The sequence below is a fragment of the Trichosurus vulpecula genome, chromosome 4, assembly GCF_011100635.1.
Source record: "Trichosurus vulpecula isolate mTriVul1 chromosome 4, mTriVul1.pri, whole genome shotgun sequence".
NCBI lineage: Eukaryota > Metazoa > Chordata > Mammalia > Diprotodontia > Phalangeridae > Trichosurus > Trichosurus vulpecula.
Window position 1 is genome coordinate 3,622,057 of NC_050576.1, and position 17,872 is coordinate 3,639,928.

Genomic DNA, 17,872 nt, shown 5'->3' on the forward strand with positions numbered 1-17,872 from the left:
GCTCATGGGGGAAAAAAAAAACACTGTAAAAACTACCATCAGTTCTACTCTTTTTTCAATCACGATCATCTCAGAAAATGAACAAGGATTTTTCTTATTAACTTCCAAATAGAAGAGATGGGAATTTTAATATCTCAAGTGCTAGACGGCTCTGCTCAAACCACCATTTCCCTCAAATTAATTGTGACACCAGAATGAGGCTTCGCCTCCATGAGGGAATGAGCATCAGGATTAATCCCAGTGACATGGAAATCATTCAGCTGCTTCCACACTAATTTCCCACACTATGGTGGTGTTTACAGTATTCACTAATTTCAGATGCAGAACCAACCACTCTCAAAGTGAGGTCTGGAGACCCTGGTGGGTCCAGAGTCCTCTTCAGGGCAGTTAAAACTATACTGATGATACCAAGATGCTAATTTCCAATAGTTAGGATCCAAAAACACAAAAGGAAGGCCTTTGTGGGAGTGGGGAGGGGTGGGGCTCAATTTCAGAACATGGAGGAGTCCCAAGGCCAAAGTCTGAGCACCTCAGGCCTCAACAGTGGGGCTGAGACCAAAGTGAAGGCCCCAGAGGTAGAGACTCAGCCCCAGTCACTGTGCCTGGCCATCCCAGCCCTGATCTGGTAGGGGCGCTTCTAGCTTTGGGAAAAAGACTGAACTTGAGAGACTTTCAGAGAGAACAGCTTAGGATGTGGGAGAACGAGCATGTACCAAGCACCAAGGAAACAATCTATGAGGCAGGAAAAATGGGAACGAAACCAGAGAAAGACAAAGACAAATCTTGAGTCTTCATTTGTTGGAGAGGTGGGGGGTCAGGGGTTTGGGGTGTTCCACATGCAGCTGGTTTGGCTTCACTGTACTTTCTCTGTAAGAGGAACTGCCAGGGGTGCTCAGATCCCTGGGCCCAGAGTCAGCAAGATGAGAGTTCAAATCTAACTTCAGATACGCACTGGCTGTATGACCCTGAGTCGCCTCGCGTGTAAGATGGGGACAGTAACGGCGCTCACCTCCCAGAGCCGTTGGGAGCATCCAATGAGACGATGATTGTAAAACGCTAACTGCATCACAGTGCATGGCATACAGTAGGTGCATAATAAGCGCTTATTCCCTTCCCTACCTCCTGGTACAAGGGAGGGCTCACTTGGGAGAGTGCTGTGTTAGGAAATGGTGGTTTTCCTTTTTTCCCAAAGTGGTTTCACAAATAAGGGGCCTGCTCATAGAAGTTAGCTTCAAAGAGGGTTTTCAGTTGGCTGCTGAGGACAATGGCCAAAGCCAGCCGCTTTGGGGGGTGACAGGAACGTGTCCCTGAATTCACCAAGGATGGGCCAGGAGAGCCCAGGCAGCCCAGGAAGCCTCTATGCTGAGGTCCGATACTACACGTGGTTATCCAGGAACGAACCGGACCACAGGCGTATGAACTGTTTAGGGCACAGGAGTCCAGGCTCTGCTGATGAAGTCTGGGGACTCAGAAGAAGCAAAAACAAATTTCAAGTTTCAATAACCTGTTTCTCACTGTATTAATTTTTGGTTTGCTGGTCTGAACAAGTGTGCCATTAATGTTTATCAACATGAGAGAACTTCTAGCATGGAAACTCCCTCCACTGATGCTGGAGTATCCAGGATGCCTGTGGCAGGGCTTAAACTTGGCTCTTGCTGACTCTCTTGCGTCCCAGGGTCTCTCAGGCATTGAAGGAGGTACGAACTCCAGATGGCGAACCTTCTGACACAGCCCAGCTCATGCAGCCACTCTGCGCAACAGGACTGGACTGTCACCAATATTGGTAACAGGCAGAAAGCCGTCACGCACTGTGTTAACTCTGAACAGGATTCTGAACCTGGTTCTTGGCTAATGTTACCTCAGAACATCCATCTACATATTCTTTTTATTCTTCTGGATCCCAGAGCTTTCTCCTTGTTGGATGGGCTCTGGCAGAACCCCGGCACTCATGGTCAGGGGGCAGGAAGGTAATCCGCATCTCTAATTTGTAATTTTATCCCAGATGTCTGTCTGTCCACCTGTTTTTCCTTCCCTCTCTTCCTGTCTTCTCACATGCCAATGGACTAAAGAAGGAAAAATATCTTCACTATTTAAAAAAAAAAAGTGGTCTGTAAATCATAGGCCACCGGGCTTGACTGGATTCCTGGCAAATTGACCAAAAGCATTATTAAAAGGATAGCTGGTGAGCACACAGCAAAGGAAGGTGGAGACCACAAAGAGCATGAGTAAGGCTTCAAACAGAATGCCAAGTTCTGGGTGTCCCAGGTCCCTTTTGGGAAGATTTCTACTCAATGCTGGGGATGCAGTTTACTTTGACTCGGGTACCGCGTTTGACTACATCCCTATCTCTTCGCCCGGCCTGTGGACAAAATGGAGAGATGTAAAAGGTGGCAATGGTGAGTAGAATCCAGAACCGGTCCAGGCACCAGGCCCAACCAACGGCTCAAGGCCGTTGACGAAGCACGAAAAGAGAAGATACGTCTCAGAGTGTTCCAACCAGAAGTAGCATGTATTAAGACACGATTTAAGTCAACGTAAAATCTTATCCTGAGGTCAATAAAATTGATTTCACAAGATTTCACAAGAGGGGGAAAGGATGAGTTGGCAATAGTGAATCAGAAAAAGCTCTGGATATTTTAATAGCCAGCAAGTGCGACAGGAGTCCAGAGAACAACAAGGCAGCAGGTAAGCCTGTGCCATCGGAGGGTGCCTTAAGAGACTCATCATGTCTAAAGCAAGGATGGTGACCCTCCTTTGGTCCTCTCCCCGGGCAGGCCACCTCTGGAGTTCTACAGTTCTGGGCACCACTTTAGGAATGACAGAGAAAAGCTCAGGAGTGTCCAGGGGAAGGTTATCGCGATAGTGGGGGCCTTCACATCATGGTGTATAAAGATGGGCCAAAGGATCCAGAAAGGCTTCACCTGGAGAAGCTTTCACACTGGCATTATGCAGTGCTGTTTACAAAATGCCCATGTTTATAAAACAGATTTCATTCCAAATCTAAAGCATACCTGGGAGACGTTGCTTTTATGAATTGATTTCAGACCTTAGCAAAAGAAATCACTCTTATAAAGAGCAAAAATTCAAAGGGCCACAAAATGTCTTCCTGCAAAGGCATTTTAGAGTCAAATATTAATAATTTTCAGGGAAAAAATTGAGACTGATTTCTGCATCGTCCTCATCACTTTCAAAGTCTTTCTGTGTCTCTGGAGGGCCACATTGGCCGTGGATTTTTCCGGTTTTCCTCTTTCTCCTGTGAGTGTACACAGGGTGAGTCATCTTTTTCGTCTCAGGATGCAGACCACCGGCCTCTTCTCTTTCCAGGGCCAGCTGGAGGCGGCTGTAAAACCTGTCAAGAGATAAACATCAGCCTTGTATCTCGGTACGGTCAGGAAAACAGTAACAACTAAAAGATACACCAACAACTGACAAAGACTGGGAAGTGTTGCTAGGACTGGACAAACATAAATGGTGAGCACTAGAAGCCAAACATAAAAATGACTGTTTCTTGTTATTTACACCCAGAAAATGGGATATAAAGAAATATACTCCCCCCACCCCAGCCCAGGCTTTAACTCTAAAAGCAACTTATAATTCCTTGACTTTAGTCAAGAAATGGCCTTGTGAGTCGGGTTGGGAGTCTGTCGCCACCAGACAACCTCTTATCTGACCAGAGAGAATGTAAGCTTCTTGTGGGCAGGGATTGTTTCATTTTTGTCTTCTTGTGTGGAAGCACCCAGTACCCTACCTAGTATGCAGAAGGCATTTAATAAATGCTCCTTGAGGCCATGACTACCTGCCTTCCACACCATTGGAGAGGGTGATTTAAAGAGGGTACGAAGACAATGTCGTGTGCTCAAAAGTGTGTGCGGGCATGCCTGGGAATGAGGAAGCTCGGCTGCTTTGCCCACATCTGCCACCACCAAGGTGTGCCATACAATCTGTCATTGAGCCCTCCGGGGCCTCAGCTGCCTCCTCTGCAAAGTGAACAGGTCAGAAGGGCAGATCCTGAAGGTCGTGTCCAGCTCTGAAGGAATGTCCAGGAGAGCAAATGCTTTGGAGAAGTACGGCAGCTCAGATACGGTGGTCAGGGCTCTGGACTGGAGTTAGAACACCCGACAGCTCAGCCACTGGAGGTCACAGTGACCATGGGCCAGTCACTTAACCTCATGAACTAGTGTCCCCTTCTGCAAAATGGGGACACTATTCCTCACCTCTCTGCAATGCCTATCAAGTCAGCAAACAACTTAGGTAGAACATTTAGTTAGCCAGCTGGCAAACATTTAAGTGCTTGCTTACCGTGTGCCAGGCACACACTGTGCTAAGTGCTAGGGACACAAAGGCACCCCCAAGGAGCCTGCACTTGAATGAGAATCCCCACAAAGAGGACTAACGCACAGATAAGATATAGCTCATCTGAAGCTAAACCCTCTTCTAGGAGGGAGGTGATCTCAGAGAGGAAAGAATCGACAGCTGAGGGGGCTGACGTTCATCCGTATGTTGAGGGAAAACAGGGACCAAAAGACGAGGGGCAGACGGAAGGCGCATGAAAGTTCTGAAGGCTCAAGACAGGATCTGCTCCTGGTTGTCTGTCCCCCCCGCCCCTCATCCTTACTTCATACACATGCTGAGCGGTCAACAGCAGGGGCTGCCCCCTCCCTTCTTATACACAACTAACTGTGCATGGACACTAGAGACCCACTCATTGCCACCGACAGTGCGTTCTGAAGACCCATTTCTCTCATCTGCTCATCCAAAATACAGACTTAAGTCTGTCTGAATGTTCTAAAACTGCCTTGTAAGAAGCAGACAAACCGATCCTGCCCCTGTCCCCACTGCAGTGGCTGGTGGCTGGATTACCTGGTGAGAGGAAACGAGGAAAAAGAGGCCCCCAAAGTTCTCCAAAGCTTTGTCTCCCTCCCACCAAGGGTCTTGTCCTCCCCTGATCACTGCTGGACACCTCTGGGGTCAGGGGCTCCTCACCTGTCTGCCATGGGTCTCTTTGACAGCTATCCTCTAGATATCTCACATGCAACCCTTCTCTACACACAGCCTCCCCCATTAGAGTGGCAGCCCCTGGAGGGCAGTGACTCTTCTTACCTTTCTATCCTCAGCGCTTAGCACAGGGCATGGCACTTAGTAAGTGCTTATTAACTGAATGCTTATTGGTGAAACCTATGGATCCTTCTCAGAATGCTTTAAAAGGCATAAAATTCAAAGGATTACAAAGGGAAGCAATTATGTTGAAAGTTATTAAAATATTTTTGAAAAGCAAGTTCATGGTCCTCAAGTTATGAACCTCCATTCTAATGTTTTAATTAACACAATGACATCCTGCTCAAGACAAAATCAAACCAAACATGAATCCTACACCTGCTGAGCTTCGCTTGTTGGTACGGGAGCCTTTGCTCTCTAATAACTGATTATCCTAAAACATAAGCTTGTTTTGGGGTCAAAGGAAGGTCGTCTGGTTAGTGTCTTTAAGAAAGACACTGCCTTCTTTGACTGGGTGTGGGGCTATACGCTCACTGGGCACTGAACACCATGTCAAGCCCCTGCCTAGGGACTGGACTGAATGACACCTCACTGTGTGCACACCAGAGATGCATTCATCAGTTTCAGGAAGATGAATCCTATTTCCACACTGATTCCTACATTCAAAATTGTGCTTCCCGGGAAAACATGACCTAGACATAATAAAAACCATGCTTGAGGATACAGCTTCTCAACTAATAAAGTGTTAATCACAATCTGGCCTGACATCAGTAATGGCAGTAGCCAAATTTAAGGCAGCTGGGTGACAAACCTGACAAGTTGGAGGGAGCTTTTCATTTGAGACTGCATCAACAACCCAGCTAGCAGCTCCTGTGAGGGTGTAAGATCCACCAACAGCCAGCACCCAGAAAGCTGCCAACACAGGTCCTTTTGATCTGCTTTACTTAAGGAAAACAAAGTTAAGGGGTTCACAGTCTTACTTTAATCCAGCGTACAAATAACATCCACCTAGTTCAGGGTAAAAAGCCAGCACCCTGAATTACAGACCAAATACAATTCGTAGTTATGAACATCTGAGTATTCAGCCGGGGAGCTCATTAGGACGGCTGGCCCACAGTCACGTGCCACTCTTGCTGTCGCTAAGAGCTCTGAGAAAGCCAACCTCGGCGCTTATATATCCTGTTCAGGGCTCTGAGGGCCCCGACCTCACCCAGGCTGGGCGTGGAGAAGTTCCCCACCCCCAGTATCACATCAGACACAAATCAATGGCTCCCAACTCTCTCAGTGCTGACAAATACAAAAACGTCCCACTTTATCTACCCCATTCAAACAAAGGCCAGAATCTAAGGGTCAACAGCAAAAAGTCCCCCCTTAATTACTATTACACAGACTCACTATTTCAGGCCATTTTTCTATGTAAAACACGCTACATCCTTTTCTTTTTCCTCAGAAGGCCATTCCACTTTCACGTAGTCTTGAGGCGCCTTGGGGGCACAGCTGTACACAGAGCACTGGGTCTGGAGTCCAGAAGACCTCAGCCCCAGATACTTCCTAGCTGTGTGACCCTGAGTAATCCAGTTCACTTCCACCTGTCTCACATTTCTCCTTTGTAAACTGGGGATCACAATAGTCCCTACCTCCTAGGGTGGCTGTTCTATTACGATTCAATGAAATCCTATCTGTTAAACTCTGAGGAGGGCCAGATGCATATCGATGTTGGCTGCCATCACACTGCCTGAGATACTCCAGGTTTCCAGACAGGGCTCTCTTCTGGTCCAACCGTACCAAGGTGTATCTGTAAAACGACCCTTGTTCTTTTGGATTCGAACCCTCTTGAAGGTGCCTTCAAGTCTGAGAACTCACTGTCACTGTTGACAAGGATGAGCGTCTGACTCTGGGCTGCTATTTTGAAAAGGGAAGGAGCCCTGAATCCTTCAGTCATAGGAAGATGAGATTTTCACTCAGCTCCCTTTTCTTACCTGGCGATTCTTCTAACCACCACCATCTCTAACAATACCTAACATGGTTGGGCTGAGTCACCCTTCACTCTGCTGGCCTGGGGCTCGTTTTCTTGATTTCTAGAAAATGTTCTATCAGTAGGACAGATGTACCTTAGTCCTGGAGGCAGTGGTCTCTTCCTGTTCCATCTCATACCCTAAAATCCTCCCAGAGGCCATGTGCCTGTCCCAAAGCTCCTAGCCTCCAGGCCAAAGTCAGGGCCTATTACTGGGAGATTTCCTTGGGGCATCAGCATGTGCATAATTTCCCTGTGGTTAGCCACACCCTCTGAACTTTGAAAGCGGCTCATGAAAAAACAAAGAAAGCAAGCCTAGCATCACAACTTGAAAGGCTATTCTAAAGAGGTCATGTTTTTGGATTATCTGTATTAAATAGCCCATTCCTAGATAACAAGATGTATGAGATGGTGGAAAATACTCTCTATCAAGACCCACACAGAGAGGATTAACACTCCCTGCAAACTATCTTGTCAATCACATGGATAAACACAATTAAACACTGACACATAATTTACATTAATCTTCTTCTTAAAGGGCTTAAGGATTCACACCATGGGTGTGTGTGCACGTAGGGGAGCAGAACTAGATGGGGGAAAATGCAACAGAAAATCTCGCCAGCTAGAAACCAAAGACAGAAGTTGTTCATGCAAGTAGTCCTCAAGGAGGAGGTATGGTCAGCTCAGAGCCTGCCTCTCCTTCCTTTCTGTCTTCCTTAAAGATCTCCTCTGGGCAAACCGCTTGTTCACCAGAAGTGAGGCGACAAGCACGGGCTGTCAATGAGGTTTCCCCTCACGGGAGCTCCTGGTTGGGATGAGGCGTGTGCCCCTGAAGCTGGACTTCAGGCAGCTCGAGGCTCTCAGACGTCCTCAGGCTCGGCTATGTGGGAGGGTGGGGTGATGGCCAGGCTGGGGAAGCCGGGGCAGCATCCATGATAGAGCAGGACCGCATTATAACAGTGGCTTTAGCTTCTGAAATGGGAGCACAAATTTATGTGAGTCTTCACTAGTATCAAAGATGGCTGTGCTCATGTAGATGTGTATATTGAAGCTTTAGACAGATGTACTGTATCACACTGCATTATGAGAAACAAAACAGAAGGATTAAAGGCATGATCCCCCACCTCTAGCGCTGTCTGCCTCTTTGTTCTCGTTATGGAGAGAGATGCAGATTTTGGCATGTTAAGGATACAAAAAAGGCCGTCTTGCTCCCACACTAGAGGATACTGAATTGGTCTTGATCAGAGTGTAAGCTGCTACTCTGGCATCACCGCCAGGGCTCTGGTGGCCAGAGATCAAGGACGCTTTCTGACAGGATCCCAGAGGAAATAGGGAGGGAAGAGGGGTCCTAGGTCCAGGAAACACAGGGTGCTCCGTGGGCCTGGAAGCAGGTGGGGGCCAGGTGGTGGCAGGTGTTCCTTTGCTCCACTAATCAATGTCTGTGGTGCCTCGGCTGCTCTCTAGTACATCTGTCCAGCATTTTTCTTTTTAGAATGAGGTCTAAAAGGCTGTGATGTGAATTCAGTCTTCATTCCAAGTGGCTGTTTAATGGCCCCAAGCATGTCATATTCACAAAAGGACCCTTCTCTTCTCATTTCAATTACATTTATAAATCCCACCACAAGGCAATGTGGCTTAGTGGAAAGAGCCAAAGACCTGGAGTCAGAGGACCCCATAGGTTCAAATCCTGGCTTTGCCACTTACGACCCGGGACATCTTAGGCTAGCCCCGGTTCCTTTATCTTTAAAATGGTCCCAGATTGGACCACACGAAAACTTTAGTCCCTTCCACATTTCAACCTGAGCTCCTACAAGCCTAAGTAGAGATGAGTTATGAGTTTATTTACACTTATGTAGTTTCTTCATTCTCTTACATTATCATGTCCACAATGAAGCTTTGCCCCACTCCCCACTTTTCAAAGCCTCGAGCCTTTCTTTATTCCTCTGAGTCTTCTATTTCTGGGCTTCAAGAATTTCTTGGTGTTTAAATCAGATTTTCTTCATTAGGTTTTTGCCTTCATCATTTTAATTTTTTTATTATGCACATCTGAATGCTCAGCTCTCTGGTGCTACATTTTAGCACCGAATGTTTGATTACAGGGCTCATCAAGTTTTTATTTTTTACCCCTGAAGAGCTATTTTTTCTTTGCATTTGGCAGAATGTATAGCGGATCCTAATTTGTTCACACTTTCAGAATTCATATGTAATCTTCTAATCAGTACCTTAAAGCGTTCTTTACATTTCTCTAATTTTTTCTACTGGTGTCAAGTGATGATCAGAGCTCTCGATAGCATTTACAATTTTAAAACTTTTTAAATGACTTCCCACATACCATCTAAAGTGGAATGTGATTTTTATAGTTCGTGCCTAGGGCTCGATTACCTTCCTCAGCACGTAGTCAACTTAGATTGGCCAATGCATTACACTGAGGCCAGGATGCCGCTGGTCACCTGGGATAACTAGCAATTCAGGTCAATAAATGAGTAGGACCTACACGAAGTTCAAACTCAGATACCTGCAACAGCAGAATCTTTTCCCACTGTGGGCTCCTGAACTGACTTCTTGAATTAACCCAGGGTGTGGTCACAGCCTTCCAGGGCCAGCGAGGTCAGCTGACTCCAGGGTGCATCAGTCCACACCTGGGCCACTCTGTTTCATCCTGTCCCTAGGCCCAGTCAGCTTCCTCTCTGTTGGCCGTAAGGGCAAACAGGGTAAGAAGGGCTGAGTCATCCCACTGCCTGCCCATCGTTACTGAAGAGAAGAATTAAAATAAAGTGCCCAACGAGGACAGTTCAGCAGCACGGTCTTCTTTACAGAAGGCTGAATGTTAGCACTTTGAAATAACCAGACAGAATACAACTGAGGAGAAATCATAAAAAATAAAGTACATCAGAGTTCTGTAGGCCAGGAGGTAACTTGGGTAACCTCCATGGTGATGATGATGGGCAGGTGTTAACGTCAGGGCCACCCCAGACCTCGGGCCTCAGGTGGCTCAGGATAGCCACATCCCGGCTGTCTGGTAACCTGAGCTTCAGCAGCTGCATCACATTTTAAAATGATGCAAACCTGTGTGCTGCAGGGCAGCTGCACACACAGATGGGGGCTTTTTGCTGGTGTTCTGGACATGAATCTGGCCCAAGGGTGAGGACCCCGCCAAGTGGGAGACTCTGGGCCATTTACCCTGTGCCTTCCCATCAGGTGAGGGGTTGGCCTCCATCTTTAAGCTCGTTAGCCTTCTAAAATGAATGGCAGCCATGCGATCGCTGCATGGGGGGGCCAAGTCTGACCCTGGCCTTGAACAAGCCTCTGTGCCCTTGCCCCCACTCCCCTGAAGTGTCATTTGTTTGTGTGTCTGTCCCCGAGGAAGGAAATGTGGGGCAAGCATTCCACAATTTATAATCTGCATCAGAGGCAGACCTTGAACTCAGATCTTTCTGACACCAAGGCGGGCTCGCTATCTACTAGGCCACACGACCTTCCAGTCCTCAAACAGGGAAGCGTGGAGGCGGTCTCACTGCCTATTGAGACTTGGCAGCATTAGGTTTTGCTGGCACCAAATGAGATGTGGGAGGAAGAATTAGGGGGCCGCTCACGAGGCCGCCTTTCTCTGGCTGTTTCCCTACCTGGCTCACATGGGAAGGCGATGAGCAAACCTCCCGAAGGACAAAAGGTACTAATTCTTCCTTTCAAAGCCAGCCTAGAAGGTTTAGGATGGTGTGCGAGGGGCCAATGAAAATACCTTTCGGTTCTTTTCTTGTTTTCCTCCATTTTTTGATTGGCTATTTTCAACAAGAAATCAATGTATTCCTCAGTCACCATCAGTCTTCCCTCGTGGCTCAATGGCACTTCCAGGCCATGGGTGCTCCGGACAGCCTGGGGACCCAAAGTGATTGGGAACAGTTAGGATAAGTGCACCAGGGGCCCCACGGAGGGGAAGTGGAGACAGGAGCCTGGACTTTAGGGGACTGAGCTGGAAGAAAGGATGAAAGAAGCTTCCTCCTGGCGTTGGGCCATTTCCAAAGGCTCGCTCTGCCCCTGCAAATAGAGACGACAGACAGAGGGGCTGCCCAGTAACATAGGAGAAATCTGGAAAGACAGGAAGGGCAACGGTGGAAAGAGTTCGGGCCCTTTGCTGCTGAGGGCCCAACATAATAGGCAGAGTCAGCAGCTCAGGGAGGCCTGAGGCCATTGAGGAGAGCACGGGCAGAGTCCAGGTGAGAGGCCACGAGGGCCGAGCGGAGGGGACACAGACTCCAGGTCTTACGTTACATGGTAACAGAGTCCAAAGTGTCTTTCAGGCAGCCCAAACTAGACCTGGCACGACTGTATGTTTACAAAAGTTACTGATTTAGCCTTTTAATTCATCAACTTTTTCTGGAACACTGTAATCTGAAACAACACAAGGAAATAGCCCTTGGGCCAGACAGTGAAATAATGGTACCAGGCAGCATATAATCCAGGCCAGGAGAATGCTTCAGTCAGAACCCTCAGCCTCTGAGAGGCTGAAATCACTCAGGAATGGCCTGGATGGGAGAAGCCTCTGGGGAGGGCTGGGACTGGAGCCGAGCCTAGACACAATGAGGGCTTGTGGGGGGGGCACCCTGCCTGGAAAATAAGGCTGTGACCAAAGGCAACGGAGCGGGCGATGAAAGGCTCAGGGCCAGGGTCAGCAGTGAGGAAGCCCCGAGAGTGGAGGCCGTGGGCACCAGGAAGAACCACTCTCTTCCCTTCTGCCGAACCCACTCTCAGAGGCCCAGCTCAAGGTCTTCCTCTGGCCCCCATGGACATTCCCTCAGCGGTCCAGCACACAGTGACCCACCCTCCTGGGGCGAACATGGTACTTCCTGACATGTAACCAATCCCACAAGGCATGGCCTCATGTCTCAGCGGTGTAAAGCCACCATTTCTATGGTGCCTGGAGATCTGCAGAGTGCCTTACACACAACTTTCCATTCGACCCCCACAACAGCCCTGGGAGAAAAGCACTGTCAGTCAATTAGCTAATAAGTAGTGATGAAGTAATGATGCTGATGCCAGCTGGTCTTTATACAGTGCCCACTATGCGCCAGGCACTGGAAGGGTAGGTCCTGTTATCTCTCATTACAGATGAGGAGGGTGAGGCCCGGGGTCACCCAGAAAGCCAGCATCTGAGGTTGCAATTGAACTCGGGTCTTCTTGACCCCAGACCTGGCGCTCTGGGCATAGTGGTGATCTTTACGTGCACCTACTATGTGACACACCAAAGGGCTATGAAGGCAAAGGGGAAACAGCCCAAGGAGCTGAGACTCCACGCAGGCGAACACGCCCATGATAACTGTATATACAAGGGATGCAAACAAGACCTCGAATGCACTTGGGGCATCAGGAAAGAGGGTGGGCCTTGGGCTCTGGAATATCTGAGTTCAACCCTGTCCTCGGATATTTACTAGCTATGTGACCTGGGAAAGTCACTTTACATGTTTGCTTCCATTTCCTCATCTGTAAAATGTGCCGGAGAGGGAATGGCCAATCACTCCAGCGTTCCTGCCAAGGAAACCCCAAATGCGGCCACAGAGAGCTGGATGCGACTGTAAATGAGTCAACAACAACCCGTCAGTAACGGCCATTCCAAAGCAGCAGGGGGCCTAGGAGGGCCCGGCCTGGGGTGGGCCGGACGCTTTCTGAGGTCTCTGCCAACCAGGGCAGCAGCGAGCGAGCCTAGGCAGACCTGCCACCTTCTGACCTCCTAAAGATTCTCTGCTGAAATTCTACATGATGGTTAAAATACATGAAACACGCTCCGTACCAGCATGGTCTTCCCTCTCTTTCCAACTGTGATGCCAGAGTTCCTGAATCCAGAATCTACAGCCACTGAATGCTGTTGGAAAAGAAGAGAGAATGACCTTTAAACTCTCCTCGCTGCCGGTATTATCTCAGCTAAACAGCCCACGTTGAGACGACATTTGCACGGGCAAATGTCACCAGGGACAACAGTCACCAGCTTAGATTTCTTCCCCAAGCAGCTTTTACAGTGTTCGTATGGGAAATTCCCTAAAAGACCTGAGCTGTTTGGCCAACAATCACTTCTGAGCCAGGAAACCAAGCCCAAGCTCTCCTTAACAGCAGTCTATGACATACTAGGCTGTCAGCCTTGCCCAGTCCCGTCCACCCCGTCATGGCCCCACTGGGGCTTTCTTGGCAAAGATGCCATTTCCTGCTCCAGGAGTCCCCATCTCATAGTTGAGTGACCTGTCCAAGGTCACACAGCTGGTCACTGTCTGAGGCCACATTTGAACTCGGATCTTCTGAACTCCAGGCCCGGCACTCTCTCCGCCGTGCCCCGTCACTGTCCCTGATGTTAAGCTACCTTCCTGACTGCAGGCAGGGCATAAACTCGGGGCTCCCTTTAATGGATTTTTTAACCTTTCTCTTTCTCTCATCCCTCCCACTCCACTCTTTCCCCTCCCTCTCCTGGAGCTGCTTCTTCATCCACAGAGCTGGATTTTCCCTCATTTGTCATTCTGGCCCTTTCAGGATCATCAGCAGCAACAGGTTTCTCATCCACGGAAGGAGGGACCTATACATCCCCCAGCTCTAGAATTCTAAATGTCACTAAGCTAACTTTAGTGAGGGAGCCCTAGGGAGGCCCTGAACGACCCCACACCAGCGCTAAAAGGAAAACCAAGTAGCGCTCTGGCCAAAGAGAGGAGGGTGGGGGCCCTGATGTCCTTTTGGCCAGTCTCCTCTACCACCCCACGGGTCTGACTTCTATAAGGCCACCTCCCAGGAGTGCTCCACATTGGCTACAGTCAGAGTAAGTGGGGGCCCAGAAAGAGGGAGGCCACAGCTGGACATGGACACCAATCTGAGGTCTGGAAGTGCAGAGGCTAGACTCCTGGGGGGGGGCAGGATCTGGGCTGAGCACTGGCTACTGTGCTCCTGGCATCTACAAAGCTGCCATCCAGCTCAGACTGAGTCCACACAGTGGGCTTAGGATGGTGCTTCACTAGGCAGGATCTGGGCTGAGCACTGGCTACTGTGCTCCTGGCATCTACAAAGCTGCCATCCAGCTCAGACTGAGTCCACACAGTGGGCTTAGGATGGTGCTTCACAGAACATATAAAAAAATGACCCTCATGATTGGTTAAACAATGGGAACAAAAACCCTTGAACATACCCCAGAAAACCCCTCATTTCATGAGCCATTTTCATGGTGTTTCCCAGGTACAGAGAACTGAAGATTCAAGCCTGGTCCTAAGAGAGTGGACAGCCCTGGGGCCAGAGGACCCACTTTCGAGAGGCCAGTTACGAAGCCCTCTCCTTTGGGCAGGACTTGGGCCAAACCTACCCACAGCCATACCCACAGCCCACCGAAGGGCCGAGGCTCCGCTTTACCAGGACTTGGGCATCCTGCAGCTGCCGACACTGGACGTGAAGGACAAAAGGCTCGAATTTCAGTACAGCATCGCCTTGGGCTTTCTTCAGAGCTGAGAGCTGGAGAACAGGGCCAGAGAGGAGGAGGGTGGTCAGGCAGGCTTGGCACCCTCCCCAAGTGCTGTTCTCCACCCGCCTTCTCTTGCCAGACCAGCAGCACCCCCCGTTCTTCCCCCCAATCTCGTTTCCTTCTCTCTGACAGCGTTTTCTGTCATCCTCTGCAAGCCCTGAGCATCCCCGAGCCTGCTTGGGAAACTCGGCTGCAGAGCAGCATCCCCATGTCACAAAGGCACCTAGACTGCAGGGGCGGCCTCCCCTGATGCCTCTGGGGGGTGGACAGTTTCAGAAGTAGGCCCATTGGTGGAATGGAATTCATCAAGAAAAACAGACTGTGACCAGTTTACTCTAGGGCACAGCGTTCTAAGTGTCAGGTTACCTAGGAATTGGGCTTATAAAAAACATATTTCATGTATTATTATATAAGACACAAAATAATTTTTTAAAATTTTGAGAATTATGCATGATTTTGACATGAGACAGAGCCCAGACCTGTAAGTAACTCCCAGCAGAGGAAATTCTATCTATCAATACAGGTCAATACCCTCTCTGCAGCCTGTCACCTCAGAGAGCCGCCCTTTGTGCTGGAAGGGTAAAGTGAGGCTTGAGACTAGCCCCTGAGCTGCCAGGCCAGCTTTCGTCCACGATGGTGCACGCCCCCTCCGGCTTCTCATGAAATGGTCAATTGTAAGTAGGCCAAAACTGCCTTCTTATTTTCTTTATGAAAACAAAAAACAGAATTCCAGCCACTTGAGGTCAAGATTATTCATTTGCAAACTCTGTTTTCTTTTCTTTTTGGAAAACTGATGCAGCATTTTCCCTCTACTCTTATGCCCTTTCACGCTCTCTCCCCATCCCTCCCCTCTTCCCTCCCTCTGTTACTCCTTCCCTCTTCTCTTTCTCTCCCCCTCCCCTCCTCTCTCTCCCCTTCCCCTATTACTCCTTCACTCCCTTGTCTCTCTTTCCTTCCCCTTTCTCTCTCTCCCCCTCCCCCTCTATTCCTCCTTCCCTCCCCTCTTTCTCTCTCTCCCTCCCCTCCTCTCTCTCCCCCCTCTATTCCTCCTTCCCTCTCTTTTTCTCTCCCTCTCTCTCCTCCTTCCCCTCTCTATTCCTCTTTCCTTCCCCTTCTCTTTTTGTCTCTCCCCCTCCTCCCCAACTCCCCATCTCTGTCTCTCATTCTCCAGAATCTTTAGAAGACCACTCCCAGTGGCTTAGCAACGGCCCCTGCTCCTTCCTTCAACTCCTTGGGGTCTAGATCCGAGGGCTAGGATGTGGTCACCAGCGTCCCCCTCCCACCCCAGTGTGCTGGAAGCTGCTCCTGGGCCTGGAGCACTTAGAGCCAGACTCCCTGTCCCTGGGGGAGGCACCTGGAAGGTGGGGTGGGGTGAAAAGGTCCCTGCTGCCTCTGGGTTGGCCCTTACCACGTCATCCTTAGCACAGAGTCGGTGCGTCACCAGCAGCCAGGAACAGTTCTGCTTCTGGATTTCACAGCCATCGCTGCCCTAAAGGAAGAGCACCAGTTGTCAGCAAAGGACTGAATCAAAGTTTAGTTTCCCAGATACAGTGTTTACGTCTTGGGTCTTCCCCAAGGGTTGTGAGCCTATTCAGGGGGATCCCCATGGCCCGGGGAAGGACCCCTGAACAGGACAATCACCCTCCCCTGCGAGGTCCAGTGGCCCTCCAGGCCAGACTGGGGCAGGACCAGCAGGGCAGAAGGGGACCAGACAGAGGGAGGGGGCAGGTGTGCCAGACTGGGGGCCTAAGGTCCTGATGCTGCTCAGTGGAGGGCGGGGTCCCGCATGCAGACGCAAGTGGAGTCGGCCCACCGTGCGCTAAGGGAGCTGGGGGGGACAGCCAGGAGCCCAGGTGTGATGGGCTCCTTAGGGGGGACATCCGGGGAGGAGGGGGTGCCCTGAGGATGCGGCCCCCCAGCAAAGATGCAAAGGCAGGTCTGGATGCCACGCATCCACACCCGCCCAGCCCCACGGCTAAACCGCCCCCACACGCCCGAGCCCTGCAGCCGGCTGGGCTCCCTGCTCCCTACTTGTCGGGCTCTCTCCATACACACTGATACACAAGTGCACGCACTGACAGCAGCCCTAGACACCGGGGACAAAGCCGCACTGATCCCCCTGGGGAGCTTCTCCACATCCTGGGCGCTGGGGGGAGGGTCGTGGGTCTGGGGGCTCCCACGTCACGGGGGGAGGGCTTGCAGTGAGACCCACGAGGTGCCCGGGGGTGGTCGCCACCTGCACGTCCCATTCGGACCTCTGAGTAAGCGGGCCGGGGTCTTGGCCAGCCCGAACTCCAACTGCACCAAGGTGGGGGGGGGGGGGGAGTCTCGCAGCAGGGGGCCCATCAGCCTTCCGGCCTCCCGCACCCACGCGGGGCCCCACTCACAGGGGGCAGGGGGACAGAGGGTCCGCCTGGATCAATCCCCTCGTCTGAGGCCCAGCGCCTGGAAGGATCAGAGGCCACGCGGCAGCCCCGGAACCGACCTCCACTGCCCTGTCCTGCCATGGACACTGACATGGTCGGTCCTGGACAGGAAGGGGCCTGAACCTTGACCCCTATGCCCTTCCCTCCCCTCCGAACTGGGCCTCTCTCTGCACACAGCAGGAGCTTAATAAGTGCAGGGGGCCCACCCAACCCCTCCTCTCGGGCGCACCCCCACTTCCTTGATGGGTCTACACCGACGGAAATTAGTCCTGTCCAATCAAGGAATGTCCAAAGGGGGCGGGGCCGAGAAAGGATCAAGGATGCGGTTTCCAAGGCAACAAGAGCTCAGCTGGAAGAAGGGGGTTCTGAGCACAAGTGCTGCTGTTGCCATGGCAACGCTGGGTCTGCTGGGAGGGGGGTGCGGGGGAAGCAGGGTGTTTCCATGGTAACAGGGCCCGCTCGCGGCTGGCTGGAGGGAAGGGAAATGAGCTCCGTTGCCATGGCAGCAGAGGCCACGCGCTAGGCCAGGCCAGGCCAGGCGGGCGCACTCACCCGGTCCAGCAGCAGGATGCGGCCGGCGCAGGAGCTCGTGGTGAAGAACTGCTCGCGGCTGTTCAGGAGCCGCACGAGCTCCACCACGTCCTCGTCCACGCTGCCCTTCCGGCTCAGATCCACCTTGCTCAGGCTCTGGGCCTTCCACTTCTGGAATTCGCCGGAGCGGTCCATGAGGATGCGGGCCGGGGCGGGGCGGTGGCCCAGCGCGGGGGTACACGCTGACGCCAACGTCCACGCTGACGCCAAAGTCCACGCTGACGCCGACGCGATGGCAAGGCGGCCTCCCGTCGACCCCTGGGGGCCACCATGTTGGACCCTACGGCGGCCGCTCTAGGACAAAAGGCCCTCCTGACCGCGGGAGGGGGGGTGGCGGGGATTACGGGCGGAGCTGAACGTGGG

The 17,872-nt window shown here is 51.0% G+C and overlaps 1 protein-coding gene across 3 annotated transcripts; it reads right to left on the bottom strand.

Moving 5' to 3' along the window:
• Positions 1–2,610: 2,610 nt before the first annotated feature.
• On the bottom strand, positions 2,611–17,644 carry TYW3 (tRNA-yW synthesizing protein 3 homolog). 3 transcript variants are annotated; one of them, XM_036757940.1, is made up of 6 exons: positions 17,471–17,644; positions 15,901–15,981; positions 14,384–14,482; positions 12,795–12,866; positions 10,749–10,882; positions 2,611–3,349 (listed from the first exon to the last, which is right to left on the bottom strand). In XM_036757940.1, the coding sequence occupies exons 1-6, from the start codon at positions 17,642–17,644 to the stop codon at positions 3,133–3,135; spliced, it is 777 nt and encodes a 258-aa protein (XP_036613835.1). In that variant the 3' UTR covers positions 2,611–3,132. The 3 variants fall into 3 exon arrangements, with proteins under 3 accessions (XP_036613835.1, XP_036613837.1, XP_036613836.1); XM_036757941.1 differs by lacking the exon at positions 2,611–3,349 and adding an exon at positions 7,338–7,981; XM_036757942.1 differs by lacking the exon at positions 10,749–10,882 and having other exon boundaries at positions 3,209–3,349.
• Between the last annotated feature and the right edge of the window lie 228 nt (positions 17,645–17,872).

Bases quoted from the DNA above. Each gene is read 5' to 3' on its own strand.
- TYW3 (XM_036757940.1), bottom strand. From the start codon at position 17,644: ATGGACCGCTCCGGCGAATTCCAGAAGTGGAAGGCCCAGAGCCTGAGC. The intron at 12,867-14,383 runs GTAAAGCGGAGC...CTTTTCCAACAG, and splicing joins TGCAGGATGCCCAAGTCCTG to CATTCAGTGGCTGTAGATTC. The intron at 3,350-10,748 runs GTATTTTCATTG...ATCTCTTGACAG, and splicing joins AACAAGAAAAGAACCGAAAG to GTTTTACAGCCGCCTCCAGC.